This window comes from Lampris incognitus, chromosome 20 (assembly GCF_029633865.1).
Source record: "Lampris incognitus isolate fLamInc1 chromosome 20, fLamInc1.hap2, whole genome shotgun sequence".
NCBI lineage: Eukaryota > Metazoa > Chordata > Actinopteri > Lampriformes > Lampridae > Lampris > Lampris incognitus.
In genome coordinates this window covers 1359274-1381733 of record NC_079230.1, presented here as the reverse complement: position 1 = coordinate 1381733, position 22460 = coordinate 1359274, and the positions used below count along the sequence as shown (strand labels likewise).

At 46.6% G+C, this 22460-nt stretch overlaps 1 protein-coding gene across 5 annotated transcripts in view; it reads right to left on the bottom strand.

Annotated features, from left to right (window-relative positions):
• Positions 1–886: 886 nt before the first annotated feature.
• The window catches only part of mepceb (methylphosphate capping enzyme b), a 58632-nt gene continuing 37058 nt past the window's right edge, over positions 887–22460 (bottom strand). For all 5 annotated transcript variants that reach the window (XM_056300440.1, XM_056300436.1, XM_056300437.1 and 2 more), the window contains exons 7-8: positions 17651–17759; positions 887–2204 (exon numbers count right to left, since the gene is read on the bottom strand). In XM_056300440.1, coding sequence (XP_056156415.1) covers positions 2152–2204; positions 17651–17759 — 162 coding nt within the window. In that variant the 3' untranslated portion in view covers positions 887–2151. The remainder of the gene's footprint in view (positions 2205–17650; positions 17760–22460) is intronic.

Below are 22460 nucleotides of genomic sequence, written 5' to 3'. Positions count from 1 at the left end.
TATGTGTGTAGGTTGTTGTGTTGTTATTCTATGTTAAGTACACTGAGAGAGCCACGACACCAGAGTCACTCACATCCCATGTGCGTGCCAACCTGAATGGCCAGTGAACATGATTGTGAGTCTGTTGGCAGTAAAACTGAAATGAAGCTTTTCAACTCGTGACTGCTGTTGTTGACTGTTGGAAACTTGGTCGTCAAGTGGAAAGCAAAGGTCAAGCTGGTGAGGGCAGCAAGTCACTGGCAGCACCAGGAAGTGACGAGGTGTAGTTTCTGCTCCGTCTACCCAGTCCGTCTCCGTTTTGTCATTCAGAACAATCCTTGTGTGCATGTGTGTTTCTGTTTTCCAATCATGTCAGTGTGTCCAGTACCCTGGACAGAAGAGGTCAGGGTTCAGCACTGTTACCACAAAGACGGATGCCTGAACTTGCACCAACCCCTATCCTGCTGTCTACCGTTTGGTTTGGATATACATGTGTTAGCCTGAATGTGTGTTGTTGTAGTTCTTGAATGCCTTGTTGTCTGTGTGCTGCACTGCTGGGGGCTGAAGGAAACGGCATTTGCTTTCACGTCATGTGCACGAGTACATGAAGTGAAATGTCAGTGTTCCTGATTCCTGTCGCGCTGCACTCTAGTGGTGCCCTCTTGTGGTGCTACATGGTATTGCATCACACAAGGCGGACCACCTGATTAAAAAAACTGGTCACGTAAAATGACTGGTTCTTTTTCCCTGTTTACTGATGAGAAATGATGATCGACACCCTTTATCGCCTAGCCCCCTGATGGCGATTCGTCAGTGTGAGTGAGCGGTGTTGACGATCTGTTCCGGGGAAGAAGTAACTGACCAGCGACTGGGCAGTCATCAGCAGACACAGCGTCAATTGTTTGCCTCAGTCTTAAATCATCACATGAACAGAATCACAAAGATGAACATTTAGAGCAGAAGCACAGAATACTCATTCAGACCAACTTGCATCTTAAAACTGCACAGTAACTGCACACTGTACATAGATATTTATCGGGCTGTACCTTCTGTATACTCCCTAGAGTTATTTTTAAAATACTGTTAGTTACTGTTGTTCCATTTCTTTTGTTGCAATTTGACAAAGAATAATTTCACTGCGTGTTGTATTGTAAGTGAAGCATGTGAGGAACAAACGACTGAATCGCATCAGAACACTCTGGATTTGATGCATGTAGTCTTATTTTAGCGAATTCAAAAGTGGGTGTGACCGGACAGCGGCGTGTAAAACTGACACATGGGTGGTGGGTGACTCGGCAGTTGTTTAATGGAAGACACTGTAAAGTCGTTTATTCAGAGGGACGGTGCCTTATTTTTCTAAGGAAGTCTTTCCAGCTGGAAGTTATAAAAGCTCCTCCTTCCAATACACCCTCCCTATATGGCAGCCATCTTGGCTCCACAGTCCTGACCCATGGTTGCTAGGCAATGAGCTGAAATGTAGCACGCCATCCATGTTTCCATGGTGATGGCATCCAAACCTGTTACTGATGCTGAAAATAATGAGAAGTAACACAAAAAACAAAACAACAACAAAAGCCTTTGTGAAGAGCAGAGCAGCTGGGACGTGAAACTGAAATAACCTTTAAAATAAGTCGTTGCCTTCTGAGTGCCAACTGTCAACCGTCCTCGTCAAGACCTGGAATAAGAAGGTCTTAAAGAGCGTCCAGAAGAAGTGCAGATTTACACCATAGCGCCTTTACATTACTGAGGTCACATTACGCAGGTCCTCCTTCCAAAGAAAAGATCATTTAGGATCCAAAGTTTGACCGACAACCGCTCTTCCAGTCACCCACAATGCTTTGCTGTGGGCTGATGAGCCAGCTCCAGTCTGCAGCCATTCTGTGGTCCAAAGAGGAAATACGGACTTCAGAAGTTTTTCCACTTCCTCTCTGATGGCAGCAGATGAGAAGTGGTTGTCTGACGGTTGGACATCAAGTCCCTGGTTTCCTGAAGCGCTTCGTGACAAACTCGTCAGTTCGAGTCCGTCTTCATTCTGTCACTCAGAGTAACCCTCATGTGTGCTCACGTGCTCCTGTTTTCCAGCGCCCTGAACAGAAGAGGTCAGGGTTCAGCACCGTTACCACAAAGACGGATGCCTGAACTTGCACCAAACCAAATACTGCTGCAGTGACCTCACTTCCTGGGGACGGAGCCTTTGTGGAACAGATAGATTGGCCTCTGGTCACCTGGAAACACACAAACACCACCGGTTAGATGGGACAAGAACGACCTGACACCTCGACAAATGGAAGAGTGGTGTGTGTACCCGTGTGTGTACCTGTGTCTGTACCCATGTGTGTATCCGTGTCTGTCAGCAGTCCATTCAACTAAAGTCCTATAGACAAGTGGAAGACTGGCGTGTGTACCCGTGTGTGTACTGTGTGTGTACCTGTGTCTGTACCCATGTGTGTATCCGTGTCTGTCAGCAGTCCATTCAACTAAAGTCCTATAGACAAGTGGAAGAGTGGTGTGTGTACCCGTGTGTGTACTGTGTGTGTACCTGTGTCTGTACCCGTGTGTGTACCCGTGTCTGTCAGCAGTCCATTCAACTAAAGTCCTATAGACAAGTGGAAGACTGGCGTGTGTACCCATGTCTGTACCCATGTGTGTACCTGTGTCTGTACCCATGTGTGTATCCGTGTCTGTCAGCAGTCCATTCAACTAAAGTCCTATAGACAAGTGGAAGAGTGGTGTGTGTACCCGTGTGTGTACCTGTGTCTGTACCCATGTGTGTATCCGTGTCTGTCAGCAGTCCATTCAACTAAAGTCCTATAGACAAGTGGAAGACTGGCGTGTGTACCCGTGTGTGTACCTGTGTCTGTACCCGTGTGTGTACCCGTGTCTGTCAGCAGTCCATTCAACTAAAGTCCTATAGACAAGTGGAAGACTGGCGTGTGTACCCGTGTGTGTACCCATGTCTGTACCTGTGTCTGTACCCGTGTGTGTATCCGTGTCTGTCAGCAGTCCATTCAACTAAAGTCCTATAGACAAGTGGAAGAGTGGTGTGTGTACCCGTGTGTGTACCTGTGTCTGTACCCATGTGTGTATCCGTGTCTGTCAGCAGTCCATTCAACTAAAGTCCTATAGACAAGTGGAAGAGTGGTGTGTGTACCCATGTCTGTACCTGTGTGTGTACCCGTGTGTGTACCCGTGTCTGTCAGCAGTCCATTCAACTAAAGTCCTATAGACAAGTGGAAGACTGGCGTGTGTACCCGTGTGTGTACCCATGTCTGTACCTGTGTCTGTACCCGTGTGTGTACCCGTGTCTGTCAGCAGTCCATTCAACTAAAGTCCTATAGACAAGTGGAAGAGTGGTGTGTGTACCCGTGTCTGTCAGCAGTCCATTCAACTAAAGTCCTATAGACAAGTGGAAGAGTGGTGTGTGTACCCATGTCTGTACCCGTGTGTGTACCTGTGTCTGTACCCATGTGTGTATCCGTGTCTGTCAGCAGTCCATTCAACTGAAGTCCTATAGACAAATGGAAGAGTGGTGTGTGTACCCGTGTGTGTACCGTGTGTGTACCCGTGTCTGTACCTTTGTCTGTACCCGTGTCTGTACCGTGTGTGTATCCGTGTCTGTACCATGTGTGTACCCGTGTCTGTACCGTGTGTGTATCCGTGTCTGTCAGCAGTCCATTCAACTAAAGTCCTATAGACAAGTGGAAGAGTGGTGTGTGTACCCGTGTGTGTACCTGTGTCTGTACCCATGTGTGTATCCGTGTCTGTCAGCAGTCCATTCAACTAAAGTCCTATAGACAAGTGGAAGAGTGGTGTGTGTACCCGTGTGTGTACCCGTATCTGTACCGTGTGTGTATCTGTGTCTGTCAGCAGTCCATTCAACTAAAGTCCTATAGACAAGTGGAAGAGTGGTGTGTGTACCCGTGTGTGTACCCGTGTCTGTACCGTGTGGGTATCTGTGTCTGTCAGCAGTCCATTCAACTAAAGTCCTATAGACAAGTGGAAGAGTGGTGTGTGTACCCGTGTGTGTACCTGTGTCTGTACCCATGTGTGTATCTGTGTCTGTCAGCAGTCCATTCAACTAAAGTCCTATAGACAAGTGGAAGAGTGGTGTGTGTACCCATGTCTGTACCCGTGTGTGTACCTGTGTCTGTACCCATGTGTGTATCCGTGTCTGTCAGCAGTCCATTCAACTGAAGTCCTATAGACAAATGGAAGAGTGGTGTGTGTACCCGTGTGTGTACCGTGTGTGTACCCGTGTCTGTACCTTTGTCTGTACCCGTGTCTGTACCGTGTGTGTATCCGTGTCTGTACCATGTGTGTACCCGTGTCTGTCAGCAGTCCATTCAACTAAAGTCCTATAGACAAGTGGAAGAGTGGTGTGTGTACCCGTGTGTGTACCTGTGTCTGTACCCATGTGTGTATCCGTGTCTGTCAGCAGTCCATTCAACTAAAGTCCTATAGACAAGTGGAAGAGTGGTGTGTGTACCCGTGTGTGTACCCGTATCTGTACCGTGTGTGTATCTGTGTCTGTCAGCAGTCCATTCAACTAAAGTCCTATAGACAAGTGGAAGAGTGGTGTGTGTACCCGTGTGTGTACCTGTGTCTGTACCGTGTGGGTATCTGTGTCTGTCAGCAGTCCATTCAACTAAAGTCCTATAGACAAGTGGAAGAGTGGTGTGTGTACCCGTGTGTGTACCCGTGTCTGTACCGTGTGTGTATCTGTGTCTGTCAGCAGTCCATTCAACTAAAGTCCTATAGACAAGTGGAAGAGTGGTGTGTGTACCCGTGTCTGTACCCGTGTCTGTACCGTGTGTGTATCTGTGTCTGTCAGCAGTCCATTCAACTAAAGTCCTATAGACAAGTGGAAGAGTGGTGTGTGTACCCGTGTGTGTACCGTGTCTGTACCGTGTGTGTATCTGTGTCTGTCAGCAGTCCATTCAACTAAAGTCCTATAGACAAGTGGAAGAGTGGTGTGTGTACCCGTGTGTGTACCTGTGTCTGTACCCATGTGTGTATCTGTGTCTGTCAGCAGTCCATTCAACTAAAGTCCTATAGACAAGTGGAAGAGTGGTGTGTGTACCCGTGTCTGTACCCGTGTCTGTACCGTGTGTGTATCTGTGTCTGTCAGCAGTCCATTCAACTAAAGTCCTATAGACAAGTGGAAGAGTGGTGTGTGTACCCGTGTGTGTACCGTGTCTGTACCGTGTGTGTATCTGTGTCTGTCAGCAGTCCATTCAACTAAAGTCCTATAGACAAGTGGAAGAGTGGTGTGTGTACCCGTGTGTGTACCTGTGTCTGTACCCATGTGTGTATCTGTGTCTGTCAGCAGTCCATTCAACTAAAGTCCTATAGACAAGTGGAAGAGTGGTGTGTGTACCCGTGTGTGTACCGTGTCTGTACCCATGTCTGTACCCGTGTCTGTCAGCAGTCCATTCAACTAAATAGTCCATGGGCCAGACGATATTTCGGTACACTTAAGGTGGCAAAACTTACTTATAATTGTTGAAAGGATCCATGTCTGTAGATGATATTTTGGTATGATAACCATTCCTGAGTGGCAGCTGTATCACAGTTATCAGCTCATGAAGTTAACCACCCGCTAAACTAAATTGCATTTTAGACGCTGGTGCATATCCTGGTTTAGCCTCATGGTCAGGACATTTTTCAATGTTCTATAATATTGTCTTTGGTATCATTTTAAAGGGGACCTTCTTAGCTTTCATTCAAGCCCTGTTGTGGATATTTCTCACAAATATAGAGGTCACTTGAGCTCTTCAACCCGTCAATAACACACATCTTTCTGCAATTTTCGCCTAAACTATATACTTTCTTTTAGCCCTGTGGCATCTAGGAATATCAGGGACACAAAACACAAAAACTGGAATACTCACAGGACTGTAAAGATTCAGGAAATGTATAATATGCCCATACTATTTCATTGTGTGAGGTGATTGTGAGCCTTAAATGAGAACTAGACCAAAGCCCGTTAGGTCACAAACTGGTCTCTATACATTTGTTTAAATACACAATCAAAATACATGATAAAAAGGAATACCATAGTGAGGTAATGAACTATTTTAATATTTTAAACAACATTGACATTTACATATACTTAGTCAATGATACATGCAATCCCATATCATTAGTGGGTATATGTAATGGTAATAGGTAGGGTAATGGGTATATGTGAATATGGTTACATTATTGTTATCAAGCTCTGGGTAACCAAGTCCAGAATCAACATCCTGTGCATCAATAGACTACTACCACAGTAATACCATCAGAATCATCACACTGTCATTCATCAAACTGCTCGTTTCTCTCATCATCTGACTCCCCAAGTTCAAAGTCCAGTTCTGGACCATCCTGCTGTTTTTGGTTACTGCAGGTCTGTAACCTGCACATGTCTGTGCATGGAAGTCCATTTGACAGGCACATGCAGCTTGGCATTTTGCATGAATGCACACACTTGCATGTTAGCATTTCCAAGACCACATCTGGTGCAGGTGGGGAGCGCATCCAGTAAATGGCCAGCTTGCCTTCATCGTCTGTCCATCCATACTCAGTAGGGCTTGGCACCACAGGGTTAGCCTGCAGACAGCACTTCCATATTGCTGCCTGATAGTTGGCTCGTTGAACATGCATAAAGAGACAGTCTCTACATGGTGGCAGCTGGCTGGACTCAACCTCTCCCCTTTTGGTGCAGAAGAGCTGGTAACGCAGTTTGTTCACCTCAGCAGTGCTGCTATTAGCAACATACATCCAACAGGTGAACTGCTCAATTTTCTGGAACAGCTCATCACTCACATTCCATGTCTGTCCCAGTTGACTAAAAGTCTCTTGGCAGGAAGTGTGCTTTCTCACTATCTTCAGGGCATTCAGCTTCCCTCGACCAGCGAATGCACTGACAGTGTCGCAGCCTGTGAAGGCATGTACGCCAATTAGGCTGTCACAGATGCTGTCACAAAGTGAACTTGCCAGTTTGGTGATGTCGACAAACCGTGTGCAGTTCTGAGTCCCACACTTCTGGTAGATGGGACAGGTGATGTCCTTCTGGAAGCCAAGACAAAGCACCATGACATCAGTGTCCTCAGCTGTGATGATAACTGACTTTGAGCCCGCATTTGCTGCATGCAATGCAGGCAGGAGCAGACGGGTGTCAGCTTCTTCATGTGTGGAGTGCAGTTCTGCTGCTTCCTCACACCCATCTTCTGTCAACTTGTAGCAGGTTTCCTCACAGGTCATGTACAACACCTTGCCATGCAGCATAGCTCTGTATCGTGGGAGTTTCCACTCTTCCACCAGAAACTTGATGAGACTGGTCTTGTTGGAGGAACTGCACAGAAATTTTCTCCACTGCTGGACGTGGTGTCCCCCTGCAAGATTCTTGTACTGGAGAGTGATGTCTCCACCACGGTTCAGTCGTTCAGCATCTTTGATCGAAGTCTGGTGATAGACATCAAAAACAACATCAATCCTCCCACTCTGTGCTCCCTCATGGAGGACCTGGGTCAAGGCTGACTCTGCCACCTGTGCAAAGGTTTTGTTGTTGCCATTCATTTTTTGGACCAGGCTCATCCCATCAATGATGGAAGTAGATGGGATTGGGATGTCTTCTGCAGGAGATACATTCTTTTCAAGCTCTCTGGCAAGTGCAGCCTTGTTTGTTTTTCGTAAGGACCCATCAGCATTTGCCAGTGCCCATGGTAGTGGGCCCAATGGGTAGGCAAGGACATCCTTCAGATTCACCTTCCTGCTTTCAGCCACCAGGATCATGTGACTGAAAAGGTTTCTATCTGCCTTCAGAACCACATCCTGTGCTTTCTTTCCATGAGCTTGTTTTGTGCTGACATTGGAGAATGTTTTCAGACTTTGCTTGGTCATCTTGTCGTGGAATTTCACAGGTGGTGGGTCTGCATCTAACCTTGTTTGCTGGAATGCTTGGTAGGCCTCTTCTCCTTTCTCAAGAGCTCTCAAGAGATCTATGGTCACATCAGGTGGAGCCATGTTGCCAGTGGAGAGGCTAACCAAATCAATCTCATCAGGGGACATAGGATTGAGCCAGTTATTCTCCATAAGGTCCATGAGAGACTGGACATCTGCTTCATCTCTCTTGATCCTTGGACTCTGTAGATCTGGATGAGACCATTTGCACCTGCCTTGACCTGTCAGGTCTCTCAGCTGTCTGAGGTACATGCTTCTATACTCAGCTGTGAGATAATGTTTGGTCACATCTCCTGGCTTCAAGCTGAATCCCTTTGTCCCTCCAGCTGTTTGGGTGTCTTTGTTCACCGTTTCTTCTATAGCTTGGTCAACAGGGATTCGGCCAAAGGGATTGGTGGAGCCCAGTTGGACTGAGAAGCCTCCTTCCATGAATTCTGTGTACACATCTGGGTGTGTGATGGGCAGCTCAGACATCTGAGCGTAGTAGTAGGGGAGGTAGCGTGCATAATTCATCCTGTCATAAGCAAAGCACCATGGGATCATTGCTCGAATGCTAGCCAAGTGTAGCATCCAGTCTCCCTCTCTGGATGCTCGGATGAGCCCCAACAAGATTTCAACCATGTCCAAATAGGACATCCAGAAGTTCGAGAGGCTGCCGTTTCCACCTCTAAGGAACTCACGGTAGACTTCAAATAGATCCATGATGCGTGTACAAGAGCTGTTCTCGAGGACCTCCTTCAAAGCATGTTGTGAGACTTCTTGCCCAAGGCTGTCAATGGTCTTCAGTGTCTCATTCAGGTGAACCATGTCATTCCTGTGAGTTTCTTCCAACCAGGACAGGAAACCATTCAAGGTCAGTCGCATGAGAGCCTCATACAGGAGCTTGTGTAGTCGCACTGCCCTGTTGTACTTGCGGCCATCCATAACACCAGCAATTGAGCCTTCTGCAATCATGCCAGACTCAATGCAGAGGTCTTTGAGTCCAGCATCTTGGAAACGCTTTCCTATTATTGCCAGCAGTGTGCAGATGGTGTGGAATACCCCAAGCCTAACGATGATATCATGGAACTTGTCATGGTGTTTCCATGTGATCTCGACAGCCTTCGCATACAGGGCTTGGTCAAAGACACAGACAATCTTCCTCAGGCCTAAGCACTGCATGATGCTCAGTGACTGGTTAAGCACCTCGTTGACAGTAGACATTTGTGTCGCTGGAGCATTGATGGTAGGCAGATAGCCTATATTGTCGGGGATGACCGTCATCTCTCCTCGAGTATGGATGTTGAAGCCTGTCCAGCTGCTGACTGACTGTTCTTCTTGTTGTGACATGCGTGCTAGGACCCAAAGAAGGTTTTTCTCTCTGGCAAGCTTAGGATTGGCTGCAGTATCGGCATCTGACTTTTTGCTTTGTGGTGGCCCTACCCGTTGTCCAGCATTGTAAGTTGGTAACATTGGTGGGGGTCCATCAATGCTTCTCTTCTTTGTTTTGGGAACAGTGGGCATGGGTTGGACAGGAAGTGGGTTGACTGGCTTTGCTTGCACAGCAATCCCATTGACTCTGTGAGATGTTCCCTCACCACTGACAGTTTCTTCAAGACGGTCGATATTGTCCCAGGCTAAAGTTGTGAATATGCCAGGATGGATGTTAGCTGGAAGGGCAACGCCACTCCCTGATGATGAGAGTTTCTGGAGACACAGGGCAGTGTTGATCTCTTCCATCTGTGAATAGGACACACTGTGACCAAGTCGGTTGAGGATGTTTATCAACTCTACATTTCCTGTCAACGATTTGACACTGAATGGCAGAACAATGTGCTTGGAAGGCTTGGTATTTCCACATGTCACTGCATATACTATGTCATGGCCAAATGACTGCAGAAGGCACTGCACTCTCTGGGATGCATGATCAGGATCATTTGAGCCTGTGAGTAGAGAGTACAGGAAGATAATGAGCGACTCTGGAATGGTAGGACATTCTGCTTCTGGTTTGACTTCAGGCGGCCAGGTTTGAGGAACATCTTGACTTTTAATGTCTGCTCTCAATTTGATGGCTGCTTTGGCTATAACATCTTGTGCACTGACACTTTTCAGGGTCTGCAGCTCCCTTTTGAGAGACTGATTTTCTTTGGCAAGTTCCCTCATGGACAAGTTATCGGGATAGAGGAGGAATTTTCCTTTCTCATCAGGGAATATCTGCAAGGCTCCAGCAAACTCACTCTCCAGGTTTCGCCTTATGTGCTTCTTGGTTGATTCCTTGACTTGGGCAATGCCTTGGGAGTTCATTGAAGCTACCAGTCTAGAAGAGAGATCAGTCATTGTCATCACTTGAGGATTGCCAAAAAGCTCCATCCTGATGAAGAGGAACGGCTCATTGTACGCCTTATTCACAGCAGCTTCATACTGGGCTGCAGCATCATCATCTTCATTGCTGGCAACCTCTCCTTTGGAAACCTCTTCTTTGGTGTAAAGTCTATAGCATGACCTGTGGTAGTGCCCTTCAGCTGCTACAAGGTCTCTACTCACAATGGCAAGGATTCTGCTTTCCCTTTTCTTTGTGGCTGCAATCCTGATCTTTGCATCAGCTCGCAGTTCTCGACACTGCACCAGTACTTCCCTCGTATTCTGTCTCTTGGAATATTTGCTGTTTTTCTGACAAAATATGCACTCTGCATCATAAGTCCTAGATGTACTTGGAGCATGTCGAGCTACTCTCTTAGATTGTTTCTCTTCAGCAGAGACACAACTTTTCTTTTCTTTTGCAAGGAGGCCATCAAGAATTTGCTTCATAGTGAAGATACTGCGACACTTTCTGTGGTAGTAGATTGCTGGAATCTGTCCCTCAGGAATGTCTTTTGACAGTTTCAAAACTGGTGCATGATTTCGTATCTGAGCTGCCCTGAGCAGAGTTCTCCATGAGTCGACACTTTGTAGTGAAACCAGCTTATCTGTATCATCAGAACAGTGGATAATGCACTCCACCCGTGGGCGCTTTGGTATTGGGTAAAAACTTGCTTGTTCACCAGTGGCCATATTCAGTCAGTTTTCACCTGCCACATACAAACAAATACATGTAACTTAGGTGTATGAACACTACTAAAACAAAGTTTACTTTGCTTCACCAGCGTCATATTACCATTATTTATCTTACATAGCCACAAATAGATACATTACCTAGTTGCTATGCAACAGCTGTATTTTGTCCACATGAGGCCGCTAAAATCAACACAAGATGAAAGTTCCTCGTAGCCACTTTAACTAATCATATTAACATATACATTAAAAGAACATGCTAACATTATGGGAAATTAGCTTACAATCTTCTCCAGAGTGAGACAAGAAGATAGATACCAGTTTCCTCTATATGTGTTTAGTAGAAAGCCATCTGGCTGCACGTTAGCCTAGCTTAGCACAATGAATGGAAGTACACAGTACTGGTTATCCTTGGTTGTTGGCCAACTAAGAACTGTCCCAGAGTTTAAGCTAGGCTAATCAGTACCAGGGGTGTTGAAATGCTATATTTGTAAAAATCTGGGCAAATACACAATCATGAGAGGCACAGAAGCAGGTTTCCTGAAAGAAAAATGAAATAGCTGCTCATTTGGAAAGGTTATCATGTATTATTTTACTTCTGTTAGTGTACCAAATAAAATGGCACCAGTGAAGTTGTGTCACCTTGGGTGATATCGATATCTGGTCTGACCCATGGACTAACTGGCTTTGGTCTAGTTAGTTTCTTAGTAATAATGCCCTTCTAATTTAAGGTTCACAATCACCTCACACAATGAAATAGTATGGGTATATTATACATTTCCTGAATCTTTACGGTCCTGTGAGTATTCCAGTTTTTGTGTTTTGTGTCCCTGATATTCCTAGATGCCACAGGGCTAAAAGAAAGTATATAGTTTAGGCGAAAATTGCAGAAAGATGTGTGTTATTGACGGGTTGAAGAGCTCAAGTGACCTCTATATTTGTGAGAAATATCCAAAACAGGGCTTGAATGAAAGCTAAGAAGGTCCCCTTTAAAATGATACCAAAGACAATATTATAGAACATTGAAAAATGTCCTGACCATGAGGCTAAACCAGGATATGCACCAGCGTCTAAAATGCAATTTAGTTTAGCGGGTGGTTAACTTCATGAGCTGATAACTGTGATACAGCTGCCACTCAGGAATGGTTATCATACCAAAATATCATCTACAGACATGGATCCTTTCAACAATTATAAGTAAGTTTTGCCACCTTAAGTGTACCGAAATAGGAAATTTTGGGCTCTGGCCCATGGACTAAAAGTCCTATAGACAAATGGAAGAGTGGTGTGTGTACCCATGTCTGTACCCGTGTCTGTACCCGTGTCTGTACCGTGTGTGTATCCGTGTCTGTCAGCAGTCCATTCAACTAAAGTCCTATAGACAAGTGGAAGAGTGGTGTGTGTACCCGTGTGTGTACCCGTGCGTGTACCCGTGTGTGTACCGTGTCTGTACCGTGTGTGTACCCGTGTGTGTACCCGTGTCTGTCAGCAGTCCATTCAACTAAAGTCCTATAGACAAGTGGAAGAGTGGTGTGTGTACCCGTGTCTGTACCTTTGTCTGTACCCGTGTCTGTACCATGTGGGTACCCGTGTCTGTACCCATGTCTGTACCCGTGTCTGTCAGCAGTCCATTCAACTAAAGTCCTATAGACAAGTGGAAGAGTGGTGTGTGTACCCGTGTCTGTACCCGTGTCTGTACCGTGTGTGTATCCGTGTCTGTCAGCAGTCCATTCAACTAAAGTCCTATAGACAAGTGGAAGAGTGGTGTGTGTACCCGTGTCTGTACCGTGTGTGTACCCGTGTGTGTACCGTGTCTGTACCGTGTGTGTACCCGTGTCTGTATCCGTGTCTGTCAGCAGTCCATTCAACTAAAGCCCTATAGACAAGTGGAAGAGTGGTGTGTGTACCCGTGTCTGTACCCGTGTCTGTCAGCAGTCCATTCAACTAAAGTCCTATAGACAAGTGGAAGAGTGGTGTGTGTACCCGTGTCTGTACCTTTGTCTGTACCCGTGTCTGTACCATGTGGGTACCCGTGTCTGTACCCATGTCTGTACCCGTGTCTGTCAGCAGTCCATTCAACTAAAGTCCTATAGACAAGTGGAAGAGTGGTGTGTGTACCCGTGTCTGTACCCGTGTCTGTACCCGTGTCTGTACCGTGTCTGTATCCGTGTCTGTCAGCAGTCCATTCAACTAAAGTCCTATAGACAAGTGGAAGAGTGGTGTGTGTACCCGTGTGTGTACCCGTGCGTGTACCCGTGTGTGTACCGTGTGTGTACCCGTGTCTGTCAGCAGTCCATTCAACTAAAGTCCTATAGACAAGTGGAAGAGTGGTGTGTGTACCCGTGTCTGTACCGTGTGTGTACCCGTGTGTGTACCGTGTCTGTACCGTGTGTGTACCCGTGTCTGTACCCGTGTCTGTCAGCAGTCCATTCAACTAAAGTCCTATAGACAAGTGGAAGAGTGGTGTGTGTACCCGTGTCTGTACCTTTGTCTGTACCCGTGTCTGTACCATGTGGGTACCCGTGTCTGTACCCATGTCTGTACCCGTGTCTGTCAGCAGTCCATTCAACTAAAGTCCTATAGACAAGTGGAAGAGTGGTGTGTGTACCGTGTGTGTACCCGTGTGTGTACCGTGTGTGTACCCGTGTGTGTACCCGTGTCTGTCAGCAGTCCATTCAACTAAAGTCCTATAGACAAGTGGAAGAGTGGTGTGTGTACTGTGTGTGTACCTTTGTCTGTACCCGTGTCTGTACCATGTGGGTACCCGTGTCTGTACCCGTGTCTGTCAGCAGTCCATTCAACTAAAGTCCTATAGACAAGTGGAAGAGTGGCGTGTGTACCCGTGTCTGTCAGCAGTCCATTCAACTGAAGTCCTGTAGTGTGTACTGTATGTACACAAGTGTGTATGTATGTATGTACACTAGTGTGTATGTATGTATGTACACTAGAGTGTACTGTACGTATACTAGTGTGCCTGTATGTACACTAGTGTGTACTGTATGTATGCTAGTGTGTACTGTATGTGTATTAGTGTGTATGTATGTACACTAATGTGTACTGTGTGTATACTAGTGCGTATGTATGTACATTAGTATGTATGTATACTAATGTGTACTGTATGTATACTAGTGTGTATGTATGTATACTAGTGTGTATGTGCATACACTAGTGCGTATTTATGTACACTAGTGTGTACTGTATGTATACTAGTGCGTACATATGTACACTAGTGTGTACTGTATGTCTTAGTGTGTATGTATGTACAATAGTGTGTACTGTATGTATATTAGTGTGTATGTATGTATACTAGTATGTATGTACACTAGTGTATACTATATGTATACTAGTGTGTACTGTATGTATACTAGTGTGTATGTATGTATGCTAGTGTGTACTGTATGTATACTAGTGTGTGTATGTACACTATGTACACTGTTTGTTTTTCTTTATATCTGTCCAAGTGGGAGAGTACTGCTGGTGTCATGTGTAGCTGCCGCTTCTCCCTCTCGTAGCCCCCCTTCCTATCCACCCTTGTATGTCTGCCCCCCTTCCTATCCACCCTTGTATGTCTGCCCCCCTTCCTATCCACCCTTGTATGTCTGCCCCCCTTCCTATCCACCCTTGTATGTCTGCCCCCCTTCCTATCCACCCTTGTATGTCTGCCCCCCTTCCTATCCACCCTTGTATGTCTGCCAACCTTCCTATCCACCCCTTGTATGTCTGCCCCCCTTCCTATCCACCCTTGTATGTCTGCCCCCCTTCCTATCCACCCTTGTATGTCTGCCCCCCTTCCTATCCACCCTTGTATGTCTGCCCCCCTTCCTATCCACCCTTGTATGTCTGCCCCCCTTCCTATCCACCCTTGTATGTTTGCCCCCTTCCCATCCACCCATGTATGAGTGTTATGTTCATCTGTTGTCTTGTTTCACTCCATTTACTGTAAAGCGACTTTGAGTACTAGAAAAGTGCTATACAAGATTGATTTATTATTATTATTATTATTACTAGTATTATTATTATTACACTAGTGTGTACTGTATGTATAATTGTGTGTATGTATGTACACTACTGTGTATGTATACTAGTGTGTAATGTATGTAAACTAGTGTGTTTGTATGTACACTAGTGTGTACTGTATGTATACTAGTATGTATGCATGTATACTAGTGTGTAATCTATGTATAGTAGTGTGTATGCATGTACACTAGTGTGTACTGTATGTATACTAGTGTATATGTATGTATTGTAGTATGTACTGTATGTATACTAATGTGTATGTATGTATACTAGTGTGTACTGTATGTATACTAGTGTGTATGTATGTAAACTAGTGTGCACTGTATGTATACTGATGTGTATGTATGTATACTAGTGTGTACTGTATGTAAACCCGTGTGTACTGTATGTATACTAGTGTGTATGTATGTACACTAGTTTGTACTGTATGTATAATAGTGTGTATGTACACTACTGTCTATGTATGTATACTAGTGTGTACTGTATGTATACTAGTGTATATGTATGTATTGTAGTATGTACTGTATGTATACTAATGTGTATGTATGTATACTAGTGTGTACTGTATGTATACTAGTGTGTATGTATGTAAACTAGTGTGCACTGTATGTATACTGATGTGTATGTATGTATACTAGTGTGTACTGTATGTAAACCCGTGTGTACTGTATGTATACTAGTGTGTATGTATGTACACTAGTTTGTACTGTATGTATAATAGTGTGTATGTACACTACTGTCTATGTATGTATACTAGTGTGTACTGTATGCACACTAGCGTATTTGTATGTACACTAGTTTGTACTGTATGTATACTAATGTATGTATGTACACTAGTGTGTATGTATGTATTCTAGTGTGTACTATATGTATACTAGTGTGTGTGTATGTACACTAGTGTGTATGTATGTACACTAGTGTGTACTGTATGTATACTGGTGTGTACTGTATGTATACTGGTGTGTACGTATGTATACTACTGTCTACTGTATGTATACTAGGGTGTATGTATGTATGTATGCTAGTGTGTACTGTATGTATACTAGTGTGTATGTATGTATGCTAGTGTGTATTGTATGTATAGTAGTGTGTACTGTATGTATACTAGTGTGTATGTACACTAGTGTGTACTGTATGCACACTACTGTGTATGTATATTCACTAGTGTGTATGCATGTATGTAGACTAGTGTGTACTGTATGTATACTAGTGTGTATGTATGCATAGTAGTGTGTAATGTATGTATAGTAGGGTGTACTGTATGTATACTAGTGTGTCTGTATGTACACTAGTGTGTACTGTATGCACACTACTGTGTATGTATATTCACTAGTGTGTATGTATGTATGTAGACTAGTGTGTATGTATGCATAGTAGTGTGTACTGTATGTATAGTAGTGTGTACTGTATGTATAGTAGGGTGTACTGTATGCACACTACTGTGTATGCATATTCCCTAGTGTGTATGTATGTATGTATGTATGTATAGTAGTGTGTACTGTATGTATACTAGTGTGTCTGTATGTACACTGGTGTGTACTGTATGCACGCTACTGTGTATGTATATTCACTAGTGTGTATGTATGTATGTATGTATGTAGACTAGTGTGTATGTATGCATAGTAGTGTGTACTGTATGTATAGTAGTGTGTACAGTATGTATAGTAGGGTGTACTGTATGCACACTACTGTGAATGCATATTCCCTAGTGTGTATGTATGTATGTATAGTAGTGTGTACTGTATGTATACTAGTGTGTCTGTATGTACACTAGTGTGTACTGTACGCACACTACTGTGTATGTATATTCACTAGTGTGTATGTATGTATGTAGACTAGTGTATACTGTATGTATACTAGTGTGTATGTATGCATAGTAGTGTGTACTGTATGTATAGTAGTGTGTACTGTATGTATAGTAGGGTGTACTGTATGCACACTACTGTGTATGCATATTCCCTAGTGTGTATGTCTGTATGTATAGTAGTGTGTACTGTATGTATACTAGTGTGTATGTATGTATAGTAGTGTGTACTGTATGTCTAGTAGGGTGTACTGTATGCACACTACTGTGTATGCATATTCTCTAGTGTGTGTGTATGTATGTATGTATAGTAGTGTGTACTGTATGTACACTAGTGTGTACTGTATGCACACTACTGTGTATGTATATTCACTAGTGTGTATGTATGTATGTATGTATGTATACTAATGTGTACTGTATGTATGCTAGTGTGTATGTATGCATAGTAGTGTGTACTGTATGTATAGTAGTGTGTACTGTATGTATAGTAGGGTGTCTGTATGTACACTAGTGTGTACTGTATGCACACTACTGTGTATGTATATTTACTAGTGTGTATGTATGTATGTAGACTAGTGTGTACTGTATGTATAGTAGTGTGTACTGTATGTATAGTAGGGTGTACTGTATGCACACTACTGTGTATGCATATTCCCTAGTGTGTATGTCTGTATGTATAGTAGTGTGTACTGTATGTATAGTAGGATGTATGTGATGCCATGTGTTTGTACCAGTGTATGTGTGAACTTGTGTGGGTCAATAGTCTGTTTCATGGAAATTCTATATTTGTGTGCACTCGGGTGTCTGTGTGTGTGTGTGTGTGTGTGTGTGTGTGTGTGTGTGTGTGTGTGTGTCTGTGTGTGTCTGTGTGTGTACCTGTGTGTGTCAGTAATCTGTATGACTGGAATCCTGTATTATCGGTCAGGTGTGAGGTGAAATTCTCCGGTCGCAGACGAAGGTTCCTGTAGTTCTGAAATGTCACCTCCTAGAAAACAAAGATCTGCAAAATTATCACACACACCCTAGTTCATACTAGGGTAGTTTACACTGGGGTAGTTCACACTGGGGTAGTTTACACTGGGGTAGTTCACACTGGGGTAGTTCACACTAGGGTAGTTTACACTGGGGTAGTTTACACTGGGGTAGTTTACACTGGGGTAGTTCACACTGGGGTAGTTCACACTAGGGTAGTTTACACTGGGGTAGCTCACATCCTCGGGATTGCTGATATACTGGATAATATCAATCACGATTCTGTCTGTTGTCACCAGCATGTCATGCTCTGCCACGTGTCACCAGCATGTCACGCTCTGCCACGTGTCACCAGCATGTCATGCTCTGCCACGTGTCACCAGCATGTCACGCTCTGCCACGTGTCACCAGCATGTCATGATCTGCCACGTGTCACCAGCATGTCATGCTCTGCCACGTGTCACCAGCATGTCATGCTCTGCCACGTGTCACCAGCATGTCATGCTCTGCCACGTGTCACCAGCATGTCACGCTCTGCCACGTGTCACCAGCATGTCATGATCTGCCACGTGTCACCAGCATGTCACGCTCTGCCACGTGTCACCAGCATGTCACGCTCTGCCACGTGTCACCAGCATGTCACGCTCTGCCACGTGTCACCAGCATGTCACGCTCTGCCACGTGTCACCAGCATGTAATGATCTGCCACGTGTCACCAGCATGTCATGCTCTGCCACGTGTCACCAGCATGTCATGATCTGCCACGTGTCACCAGCATGTCATGATCTGCCACGTGTCACCAGCATGTCATGATCTGCCACGTGTCACCAGCATGTCACGCTCTGCCACGTGTCACCAGCATGTCACGCTCTGCCACGTGTCACCAGCATGTCACGCTCTGCCACGTGTCACCAGCATGTAATGATCTGCCACGTGTCACCAGCATGTCATGCTCTGCCACGTGTCACCAGCATGTCACGCTCTGCCACGTGTCACCAGCATGTCACGCTCTGCCACGTGTCACCAGCATGTCACGCTCTGCCACGTGTCACCAGCATGTAATGATCTGCCACGTGTCACCAGCATGTAATGATCTGCCACGTGTCACGAGCATGTCATGCTCTGCCACGTGTCACCAGCATGTCCCGCTCTGCCACGTGTCACCAGCATGTAATGATCTGCCACGTGTCACCAGCATGTCATGCTCTGCCACGTGTCACCAGCATGTAATGATCTGCCACGTGTCACCAGCATGTCATGCTCTGCCACGTGTCACCAGCATGTCACGCTCTGCCACGTGTCACCAGCATGTAATGATCTGCCACGTGTCACCAGCATGTCATGATCTGCCACGTGTCACCAGCATGTAATGATCTGACACGTGTCACCAGCATGTCATGATCTGCCACGTGTCACCAGCATGTCATGATCTGCCACGTGTCACCAGCATGTCATGCTCTGCCACGTGTCACCAGCATGTCACGCTCTGCCACGTGTCACCAGCATGTCACGCTCTGCCACGTGTCACCAGCATGTAATGATCTGCCACGTGTCACCAGCATGTAATGATCTGCCACGTGTCACGAGCATGTCATGCTCTGCCACGTGTCACCAGCATGTCAAGCTCTGCCACGTGTCACCAGCATGTAATGATCTGCCACGTGTCACCAGCATGTCATGATCTGCCACGTGTCACCAGCATGTCACGCTCTGCCACGTGTCACCAGCATGTAATGATCTGCCACGTGTCACCAGCATGTCATGATCTGCCACGTGTCACCAGCATGTAATGATCTGACACGTGTCACCAGCATGTCATGATCTGCCACGTGTCACCAGCATGTAATGATCTGCCACGTGTCACCAGCATGTCATGCTCTGCCACGCGTCACCAGCATGTCACGCTCTGACACGTGTCACCAGCATGTCCCGCTCTGCCACGTGTCACCAGCATGTAATGATCTGCCACGTGTCACCAGCATGTAATGATCTGACACGTGTCACGAGCATGTCATGCTCTGCCACGTGTCACCAGCATGTCATGCTCTCAGCATGTCATGCTCTGCCACGTGTCACCAGCATGTCATGCTCTGCCACGTGTCACCAGCATGTCATGCTCTCAGCATGTCATGCTCTGACACGTGTCACCAGCATGTCATGCTCTGCCACGTGTCACCAGCATGTAATGATCTGCCACACGTCACCAGCATGTCACGCTCTGCCACGTGTCACCAGCATGTAATGATCTGCCACGTGTCACCAGCATGTCACGATCTGCCACGTGTCACCAGCATGTCAAGCTCTGCCACGTGTCACCAGCATGTAATGATCTGCCACGTGTCACCAGCATGTCATGCTCTGACACGTGTCACCAGCATGTCATGCTCTGACACGTGTCACCAGCATGTCATGCTCTGCCACGTGTCACCAGCATGTAATGATATGCCACGTGTCACCAGCATGTCATGCTCTGCCACACGTCACCAGCATGTCATGATCTGACACGTGTCACCAGCATGTCACGATCTGACACGTGTCACCAGCATGTCACGCTCTGCCACGTGTCACCAGCATGTCACGCTCTGCCACGTGTCACCAGCATGTCACGCTCTGCCACGCGTCACCAGCATGTCACGCTCTGCCACGTGTCACCAGCATGTCACGATCTGACACGTGTCACCAGCATGTCACGCTCTGACACGTGTCACCAGCATGTCACGCTCTGCCACGTGTCACCAGCATGTCACGCTCTGCCACGCGTCACCAGCATGTCACGCTCTGCCACGTGTCACCAGCATGTAATGATCTGACACGTGTCACCAGCATGTCACGCTCTGACACGTGTCACCAGCATGTAATGATCTGCCACGTGTCACCAGCATGTCACGCTCTGCCACGTGTCACCAGCATGTCATGATCTGACACGTGTCACCAGCATGTCATGCTCTGCCACGTGTCACCAGCATGTAATGATCTGCCACGTGTCACCAGCATGTCATGCTCTGCCACGTGTCACCAGCATGTCATGCTCTGCCACGTGTCACCAGCATGTCATGCTCTCAGCATGTCATGCTCTGCCACGTGTCACCAGCATGTCATGCTCTGCCATGTGTCACCAGCATGTCATGCTCTCAGCATGTCATGCTCTGCCACGTGTCACCAGCATGTCATGCTCTGCCACGTGTCACCAGCATGTCACAATCTGACGTGTCACCAGCATGTCATGCTCTGCCACGTGTCACCAGCATGTCATGCTCTCAGCATGTCATGCTCTGCCACGTGTCACCAGCATGTCATGCTCTGCCACGTGTCACCAGCATGTCATGCTCTGCCACGTGTCACCAGCATGTCACAATCTGACACGTGTCACCAGCATGTCATGATCTGCCACGTGTCACCAGCATGTCATGCTCTGCCACGTGTCACCAGCATGTCATGATCTGACACGTGTCACCAGCATGTCATGATCTGCCACGTGTCACCAGCATGTCATGATCTGACACGTGTCACCAGCATGTCACGATCTGACACGTGTCACCAGCATGTCACGCTCTGCCACGTGTCACCAGCATGTCACGCTCTGCCACGTGTCACCAGCATGTCACGCTCTGCCACGCGTCACCAGCATGTCACGCTCTGCCACGTGTCACCAGCATGTCACGATCTGACACGTGTCACCAGCATGTCACGCTCTGACACGTGTCACCAGCATGTCACGCTCTGCCACGTGTCACCAGCATGTCACGCTCTGCCACGCGTCACCAGCATGTCACGCTCTGCCACGTGTCACCAGCATGTAATGATCTGACACGTGTCACCAGCATGTCACGCTCTGACACGTGTCACCAGCATGTAATGATCTGCCACGTGTCACCAGCATGTCACGCTCTGCCACGTGTCACCAGCATGTCATGATCTGACACGTGTCACCAGCATGTCATGCTCTGCCACGTGTCACCAGCATGTAATGATCTGCCACGTGTCACCAGCATGTCATGCTCTGCCACGTGTCACCAGCATGTCATGCTCTGCCACGTGTCACCAGCATGTCATGCTCTCAGCATGTCATGCTCTGCCACGTGTCACCAGCATGTCATGCTCTGCCATGTGTCACCAGCATGTCATGCTCTGCCACGTGTCACCAGCATGTCATGATCTGCCACGTGTCACCAGCATGTCATGCTCTCAGCATGTCATGCTCTGCCACGTGTCACCAGCATGTCATGCTCTGCCACGTGTCACCAGCATGTCACAATCTGACGTGTCACCAGCATGTCATGCTCTGCCACGTGTCACCAGCATGTCATGCTCTCAGCATGTCATGCTCTGCCACGTGTCACCAGCATGTCATGCTCTGCCACGTGTCACCAGCATGTCATGCTCTGCCACGTGTCACCAGCATGTCACAATCTGACACGTGTCACCAGCATGTCATGATCTGCCACGTGTCACCAGCATGTCATGCTCTGCCACGTGTCACCAGCATGTCATGATCTGACATGTGTCACCAGCATGTCATGATCTGACACGTGTCACCAGCATGTCATGATCTGACACGTGTCACCAGCATGTCATGATCTGCCACGTGTCACCAGCATGTCATGATCTGACACGTGTCACCAGCATGTCATGATCTGACACGTGTCACCAGCATGTCCTGGTCTGAGGCATGTCACCAGCATGTCCTGGTCTGCCACGTGTCAGCAGCATGTCC